Source organism: Engystomops pustulosus, chromosome 11 (assembly GCF_040894005.1).
Source record: "Engystomops pustulosus chromosome 11, aEngPut4.maternal, whole genome shotgun sequence".
NCBI lineage: Eukaryota > Metazoa > Chordata > Amphibia > Anura > Leptodactylidae > Engystomops > Engystomops pustulosus.
In genome coordinates this window covers 73,872,798-73,892,888 of record NC_092421.1, presented here as the reverse complement: position 1 = coordinate 73,892,888, position 20,091 = coordinate 73,872,798, and the positions used below count along the sequence as shown (strand labels likewise).

Sequence of the window (20,091 nt, the reverse complement as noted above, 5' to 3'; positions counted from 1 at the left end):
CCCTGCATCATCCACCAGCCCCTGCAGAGCCTTACACCCAGCCATATCCCTGCACCATCCACCAGCCCCTGCAGAGCCTTACACCCAGCCATATCCCTGCACCATCCACCAGCCCCTGCAGAGCCTTACACCCAGCCATATCCCAGCACCATCCACCAGCCCCTGCAGAGCCTTACACCCAGCCATATCCCTGCACCATCCACCAGCCCCTGCAGAGCCTTACACCCAGCCATATCCCTGCATCATCCACCAGCCCCTGCAGAGCCTTACACCCAGCCATATCCCTGCATCATCCACCAGCCCCTGCAGAGCCTTACACCCAGCCATATCCCTGCATCATCCACCAGCCCCTGCAGAGCCTTACACCCAGCCATATCCCAGCACCATCCACCAGCCCCTGCAGAGCCTTACACCCAGCCATATCCCTGCACCATCCACCAGCCCCTGCAGAGCCTTACACCCAGCCATATCCCTGCACCATCCACCAGCCCCTGCAGAGCCTTACACCCAGCCATATCCCTGCACCATCCACCAGCCCCTGCAGAGCCTTACACCCAGCTATATCCCTGCACCATCCACCAGGCCATGCAGAGCCTTACACCCAGCCATATCCCTGCACCATCCACCAGCCAATGCAGAGCCTTACACCCAGCTATATCACTGCACCATCCACCAGCCCCTGCAGAGCCTTACACCCAGCCATATCCCAGCACCATCCACCAGCCCCTGCAGAGCCTTACACCCAGCCATAACCCTGCATCATCCACCAGCCCCTGCAGAGCCTTACACCCAGCCATATCCCTGCACCATCCACCAGCCCCTGCAGAGCCTTACACCCAGCCATATCCCAGCACCATCCACCAGCCCCTGCAGAGCCTTACACCCAGCCATATCCCAGCACCATCCACCAGCCCCTGCAGAGCCTTACACCCAGCCATATCCCAGCACCATCCACCAGCCCCTGCAGAGCCTTACACCCAGCCATATCCCTGCACCATCCACCAGCCCCTGCAGAGCCTTACACCCAGCCATATCCCTGCATCATCCACCAGCCCCTGCAGAGCCTTACCCCCAGCCATATCCCTGCATCATCCACCAGCCCCTGCAGAGCCTTACACCCAGCCATATCCCAGCACCATCCACCAGCCCCTGCAGAGCCTTACACCCAGCCATATCCCTGCATCATCCACCAGCCCCTGCAGAGCCTTACACCCAGCCATATCCCTGCACCATCCACCAGCCCCTGCAGAGCCTTACACCCAGCCATATCCCTGCACCATCCACCAGCCCCTGCAGAGCCTAACACCCAGCCATATCCCTGAACCATTCACCAGCCCCTCCAGAGCCTTACACCCAGCCATATCCCTGCACCATCCACCAGCCCCTGCAGAGCCTTACACCAGCCATATCCCTGTACCATCCACCAGCCCCTGCAGAGCCTTACACCCAGCCATATCCCTGCGCCATCCACCAACCCCTGCAGAGCCTTACACCCAGCCATATCCCTGCACCATCCACCAGCCCCTGCAGAGCCTTACACCCAGCCATATCCCTGCACCACCCACCAGCCCCTGCAGAGCCTTACACCCAGCCATATCCCTGCACCATCCACCAGCCCCTGCAGAGCCTAACACCCAGCCATATCCCTGAACCATTCACCAGCCCCTGCAGAGCCTTACACCCAGCCATATCCCTGCACCATCCACCAGCCCTTGCAGAGCCTTACACCAGCCATATCCCTGTACCATCCACCAGCCCCTGCAGAGGCTTACACCCAGCCATATCCCTGCGCCATCCACCAACCCCTGCAGAGCCTTACACCCAGCCATATCCCTGCGCCATTCACCAGCCCCTGCAGATCCTTACACCCAGTCATATCCCTGCACCATCCACCAGCCCCTGCAGAGCCTTATACCCAGCCATATCCCTGCATCATCCACCAGCCCCTGCAGAGCCTTACACCCAGCCATATCCCTGCACCATCCACCAGCCCCTGCAGAGCCTTACACCCAGCCATATCCCTGCACCATCCACCAGCCCCTGCAGAGCCTAACACCCAGCCATATCCCTGAACCATTCACCAGCCCCTGCAGAGCCTTACACCCAGCTATATCCCTGCACCATCCACCAGCCCCTGCAGAGCCTTACACCAGCCATATCCCTGCACCATCCACCAGCCCCTGCAGAGCCTTATACCCAGCCATATCCCTGCACCATCCACCAGCCCCTGCAGAGCCTTACACCCAGCCATATCCCTGCACCATCCACCAGCTCCTGCAGAGCCTTACACCCAGCCATATCCCTGCACCATCCACCAGCCCCTGCAGAGCCTTACACCCAGCCATATCCCTGCACCATCCACCAGCTCCTGCAGAGCCTTACACCCAGCCATATCCCTGCACCATCCACCAGCCCCTGCAGAGCCTTACACCCAGCGATATCCCTGCATCATCCACCAGCCCCTGCAGAGCCTTACACCCAGCCATATCCCTGCACCATCCACCAGCCCCCACAGAGCCTTACACCCAGCCATATCCCTGCACCATCCACCAGCCCCTGCAGAGCCTTACACCCAGCCATATCCCTGCACCATCCACCAGCCCCTGCAGAGCCTTACACCCAGCCATATCCCTGCACCACCCACCAGCCCCTGCAGAGCCTTACACCCGGCCATATCCCTGCACCATCCACCAGCCCCTGCAGAGCCTTACACCCGGCCATATCCCTGCACCATCCACCAGCCCCTGCAGAGCCTTACACCCAGCCATATCCCTGCACCATCCACCAGCCCCTGCAGAGCCTTACACCCAGCTATATCCCTGCACCATCCACCAGGCCATGCAGAGCCTTACACCCAGCCATATCCCTGCACCATCCACCAGCCAATGCAGATCCTTACACCCAGCTATATCACTGCACCATCCACCAGCCCCTGCAGAGCCTTACACCCAGCCATATCCCAGCACCATCCACCAGCCCCTGCAGAGCCTTACACCCAGCCATATCCCTGCATCATCCACCAGCCCCTGCAGAGCCTTACACCCAGCCATATCCCTGCACCATCCACCAGCCCCTGCAGAGCCTTACACCCAGCCATATCCCTGCACCATCCACCAGCCCCTGCAGAGCCTTACACCCAGCCATATCCCAGCACCATCCACCAGCCCCTGCAGAGCCTTACACCCAGCCATATCCCAGCACCATCCACCAGCCCCTGCAGAGCCTTACACCCAGCCATATCCCTGCACCATCCACCAGCCCCTGCAGAGCCTTACACACAGCCATATCCCTGCATCATCCACCAGCCCCTGCAGAGCCTTACACCCAGCCATATCCCTGCATCATCCACCAGCCCCTGCAGAGCCTTACACCCAGCCATATCCCAGCACCATCCACCAGCCCCTGCAGAGCCTTACACCCAGCCATATCCCTGCACCATCCACCAGCCCCTGCAGAGCCTTACACCCAGCCATATCCCTGCACCATCCACCAGCCCCTGCAGAGCCTTACACCCAGCCATATCCCTGCACCATCCACCAGCCCCTGCAGAGCCTTACACCCAGCTATATCCCTGCACCATCCACCAGGCCATGCAGAGCCTTACACCCAGCCATATCCCTGCACCATCCACCAGCCAATGCAGAGCCTTACACCCAGCTATATCACTGCACCATCCACCAGCCCCTGCAGAGCCTTACACCCAGCCATATCCCAGCACCATCCACCAGCCCCTGCAGAGCCTTACACCCAGCCATAACCCTGCATCATCCACCAGCCCCTGCAGAGCCTTACACCCAGCCATATCCCTGCACCATCCACCAGCCCCTGCAGAGCCTTACACCCAGCCATATCCCAGCACCATCCACCAGCCCCTGCAGAGCCTTACACCCAGCCATATCCCAGCACCATCCACCAGCCCCTGCAGAGCCTTACACCCAGCCATATCCCAGCACCATCCACCAGCCCCTGCAGAGCCTTACACCCAGCCATATCCCTGCACCATCCACCAGCCCCTGCAGAGCCTTACACCCAGCCATATCCCTGCATCATCCACCAGCCCCTGCAGAGCCTTACACCCAGCCATATCCCTGCATCATCCACCAGCCCCTGCAGAGCCTTACACCCAGCCATATCCCAGCACCATCCACCAGCCCTTGCAGAGCCTTACACCCAGCCATATCCCTGCATCATCCACCAGCCCCTGCAGAGCCTTACACCCAGCCATATCCCTGCACCATCCACCAGCCCCTGCAGAGCCTTATACCCAGCCATATCCCTGCACCATCCACCAGCCCCTGCAGAGCCTAACACCCAGCCATATCCCTGAACCATTCACCAGCCCCTGCAGAGCCTTACACCCAGCCATATCCCTGCACCATCCACCAGCCCCTGCAGAGCCTTACACCAGCCATATCCCTGTACCATCCACCAGCCCCTGCAGAGCCTTACACCCAGCCATATCCCTGCGCCATCCACCAACCCCTGCAGAGCCTTACACCCAGCCATATCCCTGCACCATCCACCAGCCCCTGCAGAGCCTTACACCCAGCCATATCCCTGCACCACCCACCAGCCCCTGCAGAGCCTTACACCCAGCCATATCCCTGCACCATCCACCAGCCCCTGCAGAGCCTAACACCCAGCCATATCCCTGAACCATTCACCAGCCCCTGCAGAGCCTTACACCCAGCCATATCCCTGCACCATCCACCAGCCCCTGCAGAGCCTTACACCAGCCATATCCCTGTACCATCCACCAGCCCCTGCAGAGCCTTACACCCAGCCATATCCCTGCGCCATCCACCAACCCCTGCAGAGCCTTACACCCAGCCATATCCCTGCGCCATTCACCAGCCCCTGCAGATCCTTACACCCAGTCATATCCCTGCACCATCCACCAGCCCCTGCAGAGCCTTATACCCAGCCATATCCCTGCATCATCCACCAGCCCCTGCAGAGCCTTACACCCAGCCATATCCCTGCACCATCCACCAGCCCCTGCAGAGCCTTACACCCAGCCATATCCCTGCACCATCCACCAGCCCCTGCAGAGCCTAACACCCAGCCATATCCCTGAACCATTCACCAGCCCCTGCAGAGCCTTACACCCAGCCATATCCCTGCACCATCCACCAGCCCCTGCAGAGCCTTACACCAGCCATATCCCTGCACCATCCACCAGCCCCTGCAGAGCCTTATACCCAGCCATATCCCTGCATCATCCACCAGCCCCTGCAGAGCCTTACACCCAGCCATATCCCTGCACCATCCACCAGCCCCTGCAGAGCCTTACACCCAGCCATATCCCTGCACCATCCACCAGCCCCTGCAGAGCCTAACACCCAGCCATATCCCTGAACCATTCACCAGCCCCTGCAGAGCCTTACACCCAGCCATATCCCTGCACCATCCACCAGCCCCTGCAGAGCCTTACACCAGCCATATCCCTGTACCATCCACCAGCCCCTGCAGAGCCTTACACCCAGCCATATCCCTGCGCCATCCACCAACCCCTGCAGAGCCTTACACCCAGCCATATCCCTGCACCACCCACCAGCCCCTGCAGAGCCTTACACCCAGCCATATCCCTGCACCATCCACCAGCCCCTGCAGAGCCTAACACCCAGCCATATCCCTGAACCATTCACCAGCCCCTGCAGAGCCTTACACCCAGCCATATCCCAGCACCATCCACCAGCCCCTGCAGAGCCTTACACCCAGCCATATCCCTGCACCATCCACCAGCCCCTGCAGAGCCTTACACCAGCCATATCCCTGTACCATACACCAGCCCCTGCAGAGCCTTACACCCAGCCATATCCCTGCGCCATCCACCAGCCCCTGCAGAGCCTTACACCCAGCCATATCCCTGCGCCATCCACCAACCCCTGCAGAGCCTTACACCCAGCCATATCCCTGCGCCATTCACCAGCCCCTGCAGATCCTTACACCCAGTCATATCCCTGCACCATCCACCAGCCCCTGCAGAGCCTTACACCCAGCCATATCCCTGCACCATCCACCAGCCCCTGCAGAGCCTAACACCCAGCCATATCCCTGAACCATTCAGCAGCCCCTGCAGAGCCTTACACCCAGCCATATCCCTGCACCATCCACCAGCCCCTGCAGAGCCTTACACCAGCCATATCCCTGTACCATCCACCAGCCCCTGCAGAGCCTTACACCCAGCCATATCCCTGCGCCATCCACCAACCCCTGCAGAGCCTTACACCCAGCCATATCCCTGCGCCATTCACCAGCCCCTGCAGATCCTTACACCCAGTCATATCCCTGCACCATCCACCAGCCCCTGCAGAGCCTTATACCCAGCCATATCCCTGCATCATCCACCAGCCCCAGCAGAGCCTTACACCCAGCCATATCCCTGCACCATCCACCAGCCCCTGCAGAGCCTTACACCCAGCCATATCCCTGCACCATCCACCAGCCCCTGCAGAGCCTAACACCCAGCCATATCCCTGAACCATTCACCAGCCCCTGCAGAGCCTTACACCCAGCCATATCCCTGCACCATCCACCAGCCCCTGCAGAGCCTTACACCAGCCATATCCCTGCACCATCCACCAGCCCCTGCAGAGCCTTATACCCAGCCATATCCCTGCATCATCCACCAGCCCCTGCAGAGCCTTACACCCAGCCATATCCCTGCACCATCCACCAGCCCCTGCAGAGCCTTACACCCAGCCATATCCCTGCACCATCCACCAGCCCCTGCAGAGCCTAACACCCAGCCATATCCCTGAACCATTCACCAGCCCCTGCAGAGCCTTACACCCAGCCATATCCCTGCACCATCCACCAGCCCCTGCAGAGCCTTACACCAGCCATATCCCTGTACCATCCACCAGCCCCTGCAGAGCCTTACACCCAGCCATATCCCTGCGCCATCCACCAACCCCTGCAGAGCCTTACACCCAGCCATATCCCTGCGCCATCCACCAGCCCCTGCAGAGCCTTACACCCAGCCATATCCCTGCACCACCCACCAGCCCCTGCAGAGCCTTACACCCAGCCATATCCCTGCACCATCCACCAGCCCCTGCAGAGCCTAACACCCAGCCATATCCCTGAACCATTCACCAGCCCCTGCAGAGCCTTACACCCAGCCATATCCCTGCACCATCCACCAGCCCCTGCAGAGCCTTACACCAGCCATATCCCTGTACCATCCACCAGCCCCTGCAGAGCCTTACACCCAGCCATATCCCTGCGCCATCCACCAACCCCTGCAGAGCCTTACACCCAGCCATATCCCTGCGCCATTCACCAGCCCCTGCAGATCCTTACACCCAGTCATATCCCTGCACCATCCACCAGCCCCTGCAGAGCCTTACACCCAGCCATATCCCTGCACCATTCACCAGCCCCTGCAGATCCTTACACCCAGTCATATCCCTGCACCATCCACCAGCCCCTGCAGAGCCTTATACCCAGCCATATCCCTGCACCATCCAACAGCCAATGCAGAGCCTTACAACCAGCCATATCCCTGCACCATCCACCAGCCCCTGCAGAGCCTTACACCCAGCCATATCCCTGCAACATTCACCAGCCCCTGCAGAGCCTTACACCCAGCCATATCCCTGCACCATTCAACAGCCACTGCAGAGCCTTACACCCAGCCAAATCCCTGCACCATCCACCAGCCCCTGCAGAGCCTTACACCCAGCCATATCCCTGCACCATTCAACAGCCACTGCAGAGCCTTACACCCAGCCATATCCCTGCACCATCCACCAGCCCCTGCAGAGCCTTACACCCAGCCATATCCCTGCACCATTCAACTGCCACTTCAGAGCCTTACACCCAGCCATATCCCTGCACCATTCAACAGCCCCTGCAGAGCCTTACACCCAGCCTTATCCCTGCACCATCCACCAGCCCCTGCACAGCCTTACACCCAGCCATATCCCTGCACCATTCACCAGCCCCTGCACAGCCTTACACCCAGCCATATCCCTGCACCATCCACCAGCCCCTGCACAGCCTTACACCCAGCCATATCCCTGCACCATCCACCAGCCCCTGCAGAGCCTTACACCCAGCCATATCCCTGCACCACCCACCAGCCCCTGCAGAGCCTTACACCCAGCCATATCCCTGCACCATCCACCAGCCCCTGCAGAGCCTTACACCCAGCCATATCCCTGCACCATCCACCAGCCCCTGCAGAGCCTTACACCCAGCCATATCCCTGCACCATACACCAGCCCCTGCAGAGCCTTACACCCAGCCATATCCCAGCACCATTCACCAGCCCCTGCAGAGCCTTACACCCAGCCATATCCCTGCACCATACAATGGCTCTGCCAGAGCCTTACACCCAGCCATATCCCAGCACCATTCACCAGCCCCTGCAGAGCCTTACACCCAGCCATATCCCTGCACCATGCAATGGCTCTGCCAGGGCTTTACACCCAGCCATATCCCTGCACCATCTACCAGCCCCCGCAGAGCCTTACACCCAGCCATAACCCTGCACCATCCACCAGCCAATGCAGAGCCTTACAACCAGCCATATCCCTGCATCATCCACCAGCCCCTGCAGAGCCTTACACCCAGCCATATCCTAGCACCATCCACCAGCCCCTGCAGAGCCTTACACCCAGCCATATCCCTGCACCATCCACCAGCCCCTGCAGAGCCTTACACCCAGCCATATCCCTGCACCATCCACCAGCCCCTGCACAGCCTTACACCCAGCCATATCCCTGCACCATTCACCAGCCCCTGCAGAGCCTTACGCCCAGCCACATCCCTGTCCCATCCACCAGCCCCTGCAGAGCCTTACACCCAGCCATATCTCTGCACCATCCACCGGCTCCTATGTAGTCCCTTACAGCCAGCCATATCCCTACACCATCCAGCGGCTCCTATGTAGTCCCTTACACCCAGCCATATCTCTGCACCATCCATTGGCCCCTGCATAATCTTACACCCAGCCATATCTCTCCACCATCGACCAGGTTCCTCTGGGTGTTGCCACTAGATGTACTTACGGGATTTTGTTAGAATAAACCAGGTTAATTCCGATGGAGAGAAACAGACACAGCAGCCGCATGTTGGAGCCCATACCTGGAAATGAAAGATATGTAAGAGGACGTAAATGGCAGGTACCTTATTCGGATGGTGTATTAGAGGTGGCACAGCTGATGGCATATGGATACACAAGGGGCACCATCTGACCCACCTAGAGAGATTATGGACAGATCACAATATGATGCAATGTTTGCTAGAATAGAATAGTGATGGTAGAGCTGCTTCTCATCTAGGTGAAGAAGATGGCCCCAGTCTATGGTGATGGTAGAACCTCCTCTCCTCTAGGTGTAGATGATGCTCCCTGTCTGTGGTGATGATAGAACCTCCTCTCCTCTAGGTGTAGAAAATGCCCCCTGTCTATGGTGATGGTAGAACCTCCTCTCCTCTAGGTGTAGAGGATCCCCCCTGTCTATGGTGAGGGTAGAACCGCCTCTCCTCTAGGTGTAGAGGATGCCCCCTGTCTATGGTGATGGTAGAACCTCCTCTCCTCTAGGTGTAGAGGATGCCCCCTGTCTATGGTGATGGTAGAATCGCCTCTCCTCTGGGTGTAGAGGATGCCCCCTGCCTATGCTGATGGTAGAACCTCCTCTCCTCTAGGTGTAGAGGATGCCCCCTGCCTATGGTGATGGTAGAATCGCCTCTCCTCTAGGTGAAGAAGATGCCCCCCTGTCCATGGTGATGGTAAAGCCTCTCCTCTATGTGTAGAGGATGCCCATTGGCTATGGTAGAACCACCTCTTTTATAGGTTTAGAGGATTCCCCCTGTCTATGGTGATGGTAGAACCGCCTCTTCTATAGGTTTAGAGGATGCCCCCTGTCTATGGTGATGGTAGAACCTCCTCTCCTTTAGGTTTAGAGGATGCCCCCTGTCTATGGTGATGGTAGAATCGCCTCTCCTCTAGGTGTAGAGGATGCCCCCTGTCTATGGTGATGGTAGAACCTCCTCTCCTCTAGGTGTAGAGGATGCCCCCTGTCTATGGCGATGGTAGAACCACCTCTCCTCTAGGTGTAGAGGATGCCCCCTGTCCATGGTGATGGTAAAGCCTCTCCTCTATGTGTAGCGGATGCCCATTGGCTATGGTAGAACCACCTCTTTTATAGGTTTAGAGGATTCCCCCTGTCTATGGTGATGGTAGAACCACCTCTCCTCTAGGTGTAGAGGATGCCCCATCTCTATGGTGATGGTAGAACCTCCTCTCCTCTAGGTGTAGAGGATGTCCCCTGTCTATAGTGATGGTAGAACCTCCTCTCCTCTAGGTGTAGAGGATGCCCCATGTCTATGGTGATGGTAGAACCTCCTCTCCTCTTGGTGTAGAGGATGCCCCCTGTCTATGGTGATGGTAGAACCTCCTCTCCTCTAGGTGTACAGGATGCCCCCTGTCTATGGTGATGGTAGAACCTCCTCTCCTCTAGGTGTAGAGGATGCCCCCTGTCTATGGTGATGGTAGAACCTCCTCTCCTCTAGGTGTAGAGGATGCCCCCTGCCTATAGTGATGGTAGAACCTCCTCTCCTCTAGGTGTAGAGGATGCCCCCTGCCTATGGTGATGGTAGAATAGCCTCTCCTCTAGGTGTAGAGGATGCCCCCTGTCTATGGTGATGGTAGAATCGCCTCTTCTCTAGGTGAAGAAGATGCCCTTCTGTCCATGGTGATGGTAAAGCCTCTCCTCTATGTGTAGAGGATGCCCATTGGCTATGGTAGAACCACCTCTTTTATAGGTTTAGAGGATTCCCCCTGTCTATGGTGATGGTAGAACCGCCTCTTCTATAGGTTTAGAGGATGCCCCCTGTCTATGGTGATGGTAGAACCTCCTCTCCTTTAGGTTTAGAGGATGCCCCCTGTCTATGGTGATGGTAGAATCGCCTCTCCTCTAGGTGTAGAGGATGCCCCCTGTCTATGGTGATGGTAGAACCTCCTCTAGGCGTAGAGAATGCCTCCTGTCTATGGTGATGGTAGAACCGCCTCTTCTATAGGTTTAGAGGATGCCCCCTGTCTATGGTGATGGTAGATCCTCCTCTCCTCTAGGTGTAGAGGATGCCCCCTGTCTATGGTGATGGTAGAACCTCCTCTCCTCTATGAGGAAAAAGATCTTTGGAAAGATCCTTGTACCGACCGTTTCAATATTTGTACATTGTAAGGAGGTTTCCCTTCAGCCAAGTTTAGTAATGCATTATTATATTGTAGTCCCCCCATTCCCCAAATAATCTTGGTTGCTCTCCGCTGCACCAGTTCCAGTTCTCTTTATATACACTGTTTCCCAAAACTGTTCCATGTGTGGTCTGACCAGTGATATCTACAAGGGCATGTACCTTGTATTCTCATGTCCTTATCATGAGAATGTATTCCTCTCCCCCTCCCATAATTGTATTTGCTTTATAAGCAGCTACCAGGCAATGGTCACTTACCATCCACCAATACCCCCAAGTCTTCTTCTGTTGCAGTTTTATCCAGCAATTGACTGAACACAATTCTAATCTTTGTTTCCATGTCCCAAGTGCTTAACCTTTCATTTACCTTAATTAAACTTTATCAGCCATTTCTCTGCCCAATTCTCCAGCTTCCACAAATCCCTCTGTAATATCATACTATCCTCCTCTGTAATATTATGCAATGACCCAGTGTTTTACTTTCTTTACAGATCTTGATATTATCTGCAAACTTCAAAACTCTATTGTGCAATACATTGTGGAAAACAGAAAACAATCAGAGATTACGGTACACAAAAATATGTAAGAACACAATCTAATGGAACTAGATCATGGGATAACCATTTTATTTGCTGCCTAGTTTTGGTCAACATAAAGATTTATAAGTCAGGTTGTGGATTGTTTTTATATAAGGGGTCTAGTATGGGCCCTGTATGTATTCTGGGGTATCTGTATTTGTTTTGGAGTCTTGTAAAGGGTCAGGATATGTTTTGCGTTCTTGTAGAGGTTAAACTTCCTTTAAGGTTCTGGTATGTGAGGTCCGTCCTGAGGGTGCATCAACTAATAATCTATACAATATTGTGGACCTCTCGTTATTTAAGAAGACCAAGCAATTGGGTCAAAGTTCAAAGTCAGTGACGTATAGGGGTTGACCCTGTGAAGCCTCATCAGTGTGAACCTTCATGATACATCTCACATCAAACGTCAAAAAATTTTGACTAGAGATTTTTTTAATGAATATAATATAATATTGAAAATGTTAAAAATAGCCATAAAGTTGGAGAAGTTTTCTTAAAATTATGATGTGTACAGAATCATTTTCCATGCTACATGACCCGCCTCTACTCCAGACCCTCAGGATCCCTGTGTCCTCCTCACCTTGCTGCATGTCTTCTCCTCGTCTGTCTACTTTGTCCTGTTCTCCGGGGTTTTAAGATTCATTGTTTGTCAGGACAGTGATGACATGAAAGCTCCTCCCTAGTCACCACTTTTTATTAAAAACTTGGCTCGAATGCAACTCTGTGCCCTCAGATCACCTGTTCCTATGTTTCACCTACCCTGGTGTCACACAATGACTGTAAGGGATCTAAAAAGTTTAGAGCTTAAAGGAAACCTACCACTTCTGATGGTAGGTATGAGATGTAAACACCGGGCACCAGCTCAGGGTGAGCTGGTGCCGGAGCTTACCTTAGCTAGTGTTTTAAACCGCTATATCGCGGTTTAAACACATTTTGATTTACAGCCCCGAGGTAGCTTAGGCGCTGCGCGCGGCCGTGCGCGACTGATGGCTCCGGCACTTCCTATGGGGGCGCGCATGGACGCGCGCAGCGCCGAAGCTACCTCGGGGCTGTAGATCAAAATGTGTTTAAACCGCGATATTGCGGTTTAAAACACTAGCTAAGGTAAGCTCCGGCACCAGCTCACCCTGAGCTGGTGCCCGGTGTTTACATCTCATACCTACCTTCAGAAGTGGTAGGTTTCCTTTAAAGGGGATGTCCACCAATAATTTCCTGATTTTCTGCAATTAGGTCATTCTGCTCTCCAGCTGAATAGTCGCTGGAGCTCATCATTCTATATACGTATCCCCCTCATGTATCCTGCACGCTGGAGTATAATATCGGATGTAACTCAGGATCAGTACAGGATAAGTATGTACACAGTGACTACACCAGCAGCAGAATAGTGAGTGCAGCTCTGGAGTATAATACAGGATGTAACTCAGGATCAGTACAGGGTAAGTAATGTCATGTATGTACACAGTGACTGCACCAGCAGCAGAATAGTGAGTGCAGCTCTGGAGTATAATACAGGATGTAACTCAGGATCAGTACAGGGTAAGTAATGTCATGTATGTACACAGTGACTGCACCAGCAGCAGAATAGTGAGTGCAGCTCTGGAGTATAATACTGGATGTAACTCAGAATCAGTACAGGATAAGTAATGTCATGTATGTACACTAGGGGCAGATTTACTTACCCGGTTCTGTCACGATCCCGCGGTGCATTGTCCGACGAGGATTCGGGTCTGCCCTGATTCACTAAGCTTGTGCGCCCGAGTTCCTGCATCCGTCGCTTCTGCGCCGAGGTTCACCTGCTTCTTCCCGGTGCTTGTAAGTGCCTGTCTTGCGACACATTTCTAAATGTCAAATCCCGCGCGTTGTCCGAATCCGTCGGGTTCTCTGATGGCCCGCCCCCGATTTCTGTCGCATGCAAGCCGGCGCCAATGCACCAAAATCCGATCGTGTGCAACAAAAATCCCGGGGGAATTCAGCGCAAAATGGAAATCGTCAGGAAACCCAACGAAAATGCGCTCCGTGGACCCTTAGTAAATGAGCCCCAGTGACTGCACCAGCAGCAGAATAGTGAGTGCAGCACTGGAGTATTAAACAGAATGATCTACTGGATGAGAAGGTCAGGAGGATTGAGAGAGAGGAAGGAGCCATATCCTCAGACTCCTGACTCTTGAGGATAATAGAGCATGGCTTCAGGAAAAGCCTAAGCGTGGCGCCAAAAAGCACTGCTCTGTTCCAGGCCGCAGTACATTTAGTGCTGAGATTTGTGTCCGGGAGGCAGTGGAGCAAGGCGGGGCGGGTCATGGGAAGAACTTGCTGTTCTTGGATCATGCAAAAGCGTTTGATCGGGATACCCATGAGTACCTCTGGTCTGTCCTTCTGAGGTATGGCCTGAGGTATGCGAGTTTGTCAATTAGCTAAATGTTTTGTACGTTGGTTCAGAGAGTTTCCTGCTTGTGAGCGGTTGAATTGGCTGCTCTTTTGAGGTTGGGTTTGGTGTTCCCCAAGGTTTTCCTTCAAACCCACTGCTCCACGTGTTTGCGATCCACCCATTCCTAAGGAGGGTTGATCATGGGCCATCGGTGGGTGTCGGGATGGGCCAGGCGGCACCGGAAGGCACTCTAAGGGTTGTAGCGTATGCCGATGATGTCACCGCTACTCAGAGGCTTCTGGGTCCAAGATCAAACGGGCTAAGTGTAATAGGGCTTAAGATCGCCGCTCAGAAGACGGACCAGCGGAAGGGTTGGTTCTTGAACCTCAGGGAAAGGGTGAACCTGATCAAAAACTACCTTTTCCGCTGCTTATATATCTGGGCAGTGTGTGCATCTTGCCGGAACCCCTCTGGACTTGGGTGTATAGTCTGTTCTTCCAGCTGTTATGGGGGAATAAGCTGAACCTAATCAAGAGGGAGGTTACTTACCGCACGAGGAGACAAGGAGGGTTGTGTATGGTCAACCCTGTGGTATTCCTAGTGAATAGAGGGCTCTTCCTTGGGTAAACTCATGAAGGGGATGGTTCTGGCCTTTCTTCTAGGAATGGGATTAAGAGTAACTGACCATAAATCCAACAGGGAGATGTGATACAAACGTTTCTTAAAAACCTATATTCACAGAAGAACTAGAAACATATTAAAAGATAAACCTCTAGAGGAAATTTTCTATTTGTTTGTATGCATTGTGAACCAAACACACCTTGAGAATGCTACACTGATGCAGAAACATATCTTGTTTAGTCCCTGATCCAAGTGGTTTTGTTCAAAAAACAATAAACACAGTACATACAGAGCCTCCAGTACTGTCCAGACAGATCTAATCAACCTGAGCTGGATGACTCATACACAGCAGCTGGGGGATGGTGCAGCGATTGATTACTTCTGCCTGTCAGGGACAACACAGTGATTACATCATTATCTGAACCAGTGCATAGGGTAAGAGGAGAAGCGCCGAGCCAGCCACAGAAGCACCAAAATTTTAGAATAATTTTTTCAGCAAAACCACTCAATTCAGGGATTAAACAAGATGACAAGATATGTTTCTACATCAGTGTAACTACAGCATTCTCCAGCTATGTTTAGTTCATAATGCATAAAGCAAATGTTAGATTTTCTTTAATTCTATAGTTTAAATAAAGCAGATAAACTCTGCCAAAATATACTATTATGGTGTCCCTTTTATTCAAAAGGCCTATATAAAGGTCCTTTCCCTTCCAACAATGCATCAAAACCAATGAGACCAGGTGAACATTTTAAAAAAAAACCCCTCACTGGTAATCCAGACTTAGAAAATAAGACCCTACACATTCCGCCAAACAATTATCAGCTCTTCAGGGGTCAAAATCCAGAAATGCAAAAATATACATAAATAGGTCTCAAACCATAAATACCGTATATACTTGTGTATAAGCTGAGTTTTTCTGCTCAAAAAATGTTTTGAAAAACCTCACCTCGGCTTATACACAAGTCAATAAAAAAAATAAACCCCGATGCTGTATTAGCCGGCAGAGACGCGTCCACACGATCTGCCAGCCGGCGCACACTATAATGCGGCATTGTTGCTGCTGATGACGTCATAATGTGTGCCGACCGGCAGATCGCATGGACGCTTCTCTGCCAGCTGTAACAGCAAAGAGAAGAAAGAAGAGGAGCCGCGAGGACCGGAGCATGGGGAGCTACGCCGGGCATCGGGACTGCCTGAAGGTGAGTATGTAAGTATGTTTTTTAATGTGCTGTATACTACATGGGGCTGGCTGGCTGTATACTACATGGGGCTGGCAGCGTATATGCTACCGGGGGATGGCTGGCTGTATAGTACTGGGGGCTGGCTGTCTACAACAACATGGGGCTGGCTGTGTACTACAGGGGGCTGGATGGCTGTATTCTACATGGGGCTGGCTGGCTGTGTACTACAGGGGGATGACTGGTTTTATACTACATGGGGCTAGCTGGCTTTATACTACATGGGGCTGGCTGGCTGTATACTACATGAGGCTGGCTGGCTGTATATTACATGGGGATGGCTGTATACTACATGGAGGCTAGCTGGCTGTATACTATATGGGGCTGGCTGTGCATTACATGCAGCTGGCTGTATAATACATGGGGCTGGCTGTGCATTACATGGGGCTGGTTGTGCATTACATGGGGGCTGGCTGTGCACTACATGGGGCTGGCTGGCTGTGTACTTCATGGGGCTGGCTGTATACTACATGGGGCTGGCTTTATACTACATGTGGCTGGCAAGTTATATACTACATGGGGCTGGCTGTATACTACATGCGGCTGGCTGGCTGTATACTACATGGGGCTAGCTGACTGTGTACTACATGGGGCTGGCTGTATACTACATCGGGCTGGCAAGCTATATGCGACGGGGGCTAGCTGTGTACTACATGGAGGCTGGCTGGCTGTATACTACATGCAGCTGGCTGTATACTACATGGGGCTGGCTGTGTACTACATGGGGCTGGCAATATACTACATGGAGGCTGGCTGGCTGTATACTACATGGGGCTGGCTGGCTGTGTACTACATGGGGGCTGGCTGGCTGTATACTACATGGGGCTGGCTGGCTGTGTACTACATGGGGTGGGCTGGCTGTGTACTACATGGGGCTGGCTGTATACTGCATGGAGCCTGGCTGTGTACTACATGGGGCTGGCTGTGTACTACATGGGGCTGGCTGTGTCATACATGGGGGCTGTTTGGCTGTATACTACTGGGGGCTGGCTGTATACTACATTTGGCTGACTTGCTGTATACTACATGGGGCTGGCTGTATATTACTGGGGACTTGCTAGCTGTATACTACATGTGGCTGGCTGGCTGTGCATTACATGGGGCTGGCTGCCTGTATACTACATGCGGCTGGCTGTAGAATACATGGTGCTGGGCGTGCATTACATAGGGCTGGCTGGATGTGCGTTACATGGGGGCTGGCTGTGTACTACATGGGGCTGGCTGGTTACTACATGGGGCTGGATGTATACTACTGGGGGCTGGCTGTATACTACATGGGGCTGACTGTACACTACATGCAGCTGGCAAGCTATATACTACTGGCGGCTGGCTGTATACTACATGCGGCTGGCTGGCTGTATACTACATGGGGCTGGCTGGCTGTGTACTACATGGGGCTGGCTGGCTGTATACTACATCGGGCTGGCAAGCTATATACTACAGGGGGCTAGCTGTGTACTACATGCGGCTGGCTGTATACTACATGGGGGCTGACTGGCTGTATACTACATGGGGCTGGCTGGCTGTATACTACATGGGGCTGGCTGTCTGTGTACTACATGGGTGCTGGCTGGCTGTACACTACATGGGGCTGGCTGACTGTATACTACATGGGGCTGGCTGTGTACTACATGGGGCTGGCAAGCTATATACTACAGGGGGCTGGCTGGATGTGTACTACTGGGGGCTGGCTGGCTGTGTACTACATGGGGCTGGCTGGCTGTGTACTACATGGGGCTGGCTGGCTGTATACTACATGGGGCTGGCTGTATACTGCATGGAGGCTGGCTGTGTACTACCTGGGGCTGACTGGCTGTGTACTACATGGGGTTGGCTGGCTGTGTAATACATGGGGGCTTGCTGGCTGTATACTACATAGGGCTTTCTGACTGTATACTGCAAGGGGCTGGCAATCTATATACCACAGGGGGCTTGCTGGCTATTTACTGGGAGGCTGTGACCATTGCATTTCCCACCCTTGGCTTATACTCGAGTCAATAGGTTTTCCGAGTTTTTGGTGGTAAAATTAGGGGTCTCGGCTTATACTCGGGTCGGCTTATACTCGAGTGTATGCAGTACACTGGCTGACTGTATACTACATGGGGCTGGCTGGCTGTATACTACATGGGCTGGCAAGCTATATACTACATAGGGCTGGCTGGCTGTGTACTACTGGGGGCTGGCTGGCTGTGTACTACATGGGGTTGGCTGGCTGTGTACTACATGGGGCTGGCTGTATACTACAAGGGGCTGGCTGTATACTGCATGGAGGCTGGCTGTGTACTACATGGGGCTGGCTGTGTACTGCATGGGGCTGGCTGGCTGTGTAATACATGGGGGCTGGCTGTATACTACTGGGGGCTGGCTGTATACTACATAGGGCTGACTTGCTGTATACTACATGGGGCTGGCTGTATATTACTGGGGACTTGCTGTATACTACATGGGGCTGGCTGTATATTACTGGGGACTTGCTGGCTGTATACTACAGGGGACTGGCTGGCTGTATACTACATGGGTCTGGCTGGCTGTATACTACATGGGGGCTGGCTGGCTGTGCTTTACATGGGGCTGGCTGCCTGTATACTACATGCGGCTGGCTGTATAATATATGGGGCTGGCTGTGCATTACGTAGGGCTGGCTGGATGTGCATTACATGGGGGCTGGCTGTGTACTACATGGGGCTGGCTGGCTGTGTACTTCATGGGGCTGGCTGTATACTACATAGGGCTGGCTGTATAGTACATAGGGCTGGCTGTATACTACATGGGGCTGGATGTATACTACTGGGGGCTGGCTGTATACTACATGGGGCTGGCTGTACACTACATGCAGCTGGCAAGCTATATACTACTGGCGGCTGGCTGTATACTACATGCGGCTGGCTGTATACTACATGCAGCTGTCTGGCTGTGTACTACATGGGGCTGGCTGGTTGTATACTACATTGGGCTGGCAAGCTATATACTACAGGGGGCTAGCTGTGTACTACATGTGGCTGGCTGGCTGTTTACTACATGGGGGCTGGCTGTATACTACATGGGGCTAGCTGGCTGTATACTGCATGGGGCTGGCCGTCTGTGTACTACATGGGGGCTGGCTGGCTGTACACTACATGGGGCTGGCTGACTGTATACTACATGGGGCTGGCTGTGTACTACATGGGGCTGGCAAGCTATATACTACAGGGGGCTGGCTGGCTGTGTACTACTGGGGGCTGGCTGGCTGTGTACTTCTGGGGGCTGGCTGGCTGTGTACTACATGGGGCTGGCTGGCTGTATACTACATGGGGCTGGCTGTATACTGCATGGAGGCTGGCTGTGTACTACCTGGGGCTGACTGGCTGTGTACTACATGGGGTTGGCTGGCTGTGTAATACATGGGGGCTGGCTGGCTGTATACTACATAGGGCTTTCTGACTGTATACTGCAAGGGGCTGGCAATCTATATACCACAGGGGCTTGCTGGCTATTTACTGGGAGGCTGTGACCATTGCATTTCCCACCCTTGGCTTATACTCGAGTCAATAGGTTTTCCGAGTTTTTGGTGGTAAAATTAGGGGTCTCGGCTTATACTCAGGTCGGCTTATACTCGAGTGTATGCAGTACACTGGCTGACTGTATACTACATGGGGCTGGCTGGCTGTATACTACATGGGCTGGCAAGCGATATACTACATAGGGCTGGCTGGCTGTGTACTACTGGGGGCTGGCTGGCTGTGTACTACATGGGGCTGGCTGGCTGTATACTACATGGGGCTGGCTGTATACTGCATGGAGGCTGGCTGTGTACTGCATGGGGCTGGCTGTGTACTACATGGGGCTGGCTGGCTGTGTAATACATGGGGGCTGGCTGTATACTACTGGGGGCTGGCTGTATACTACATAGGGCTGACTTGCTGTATACTACATGGGGCTGTCTGTATATTACTGGGGACTTGCTGGCTGTATACTACAGGGGACTGGCTGGCTGTATACTACATGGGTCTGGCTGGCTGTATACTACATGGGGGCTGGCTGGCTTTGCTTTAATGGGGCTGGCTGGCTTTGCTTTACATGGGGCTGGCTGCCTGTATACTA

At 54.0% G+C, this 20,091-nt stretch overlaps 1 protein-coding gene across 7 annotated transcripts in view; it reads right to left on the bottom strand.

Moving 5' to 3' along the window:
* The window catches only part of LOC140105763 (alpha-2-macroglobulin-like protein 1), a 112,613-nt gene extending 100,203 nt beyond the window's left edge, over positions 1-12,410 (bottom strand). For all 7 annotated transcript variants that reach the window (XM_072129833.1, XM_072129835.1, XM_072129830.1 and 4 more), the window contains exons 1-2: positions 12,364-12,410; positions 9,021-9,096 (exon numbers count right to left, since the gene is read on the bottom strand). In XM_072129833.1, coding sequence (XP_071985934.1) covers positions 9,021-9,096; positions 12,364-12,373 — 86 coding nt within the window. In that variant the 5' untranslated portion in view covers positions 12,374-12,410. The remainder of the gene's footprint in view (positions 1-9,020; positions 9,097-12,363) is intronic.
* Between the last annotated feature and the right edge of the window lie 7,681 nt (positions 12,411-20,091).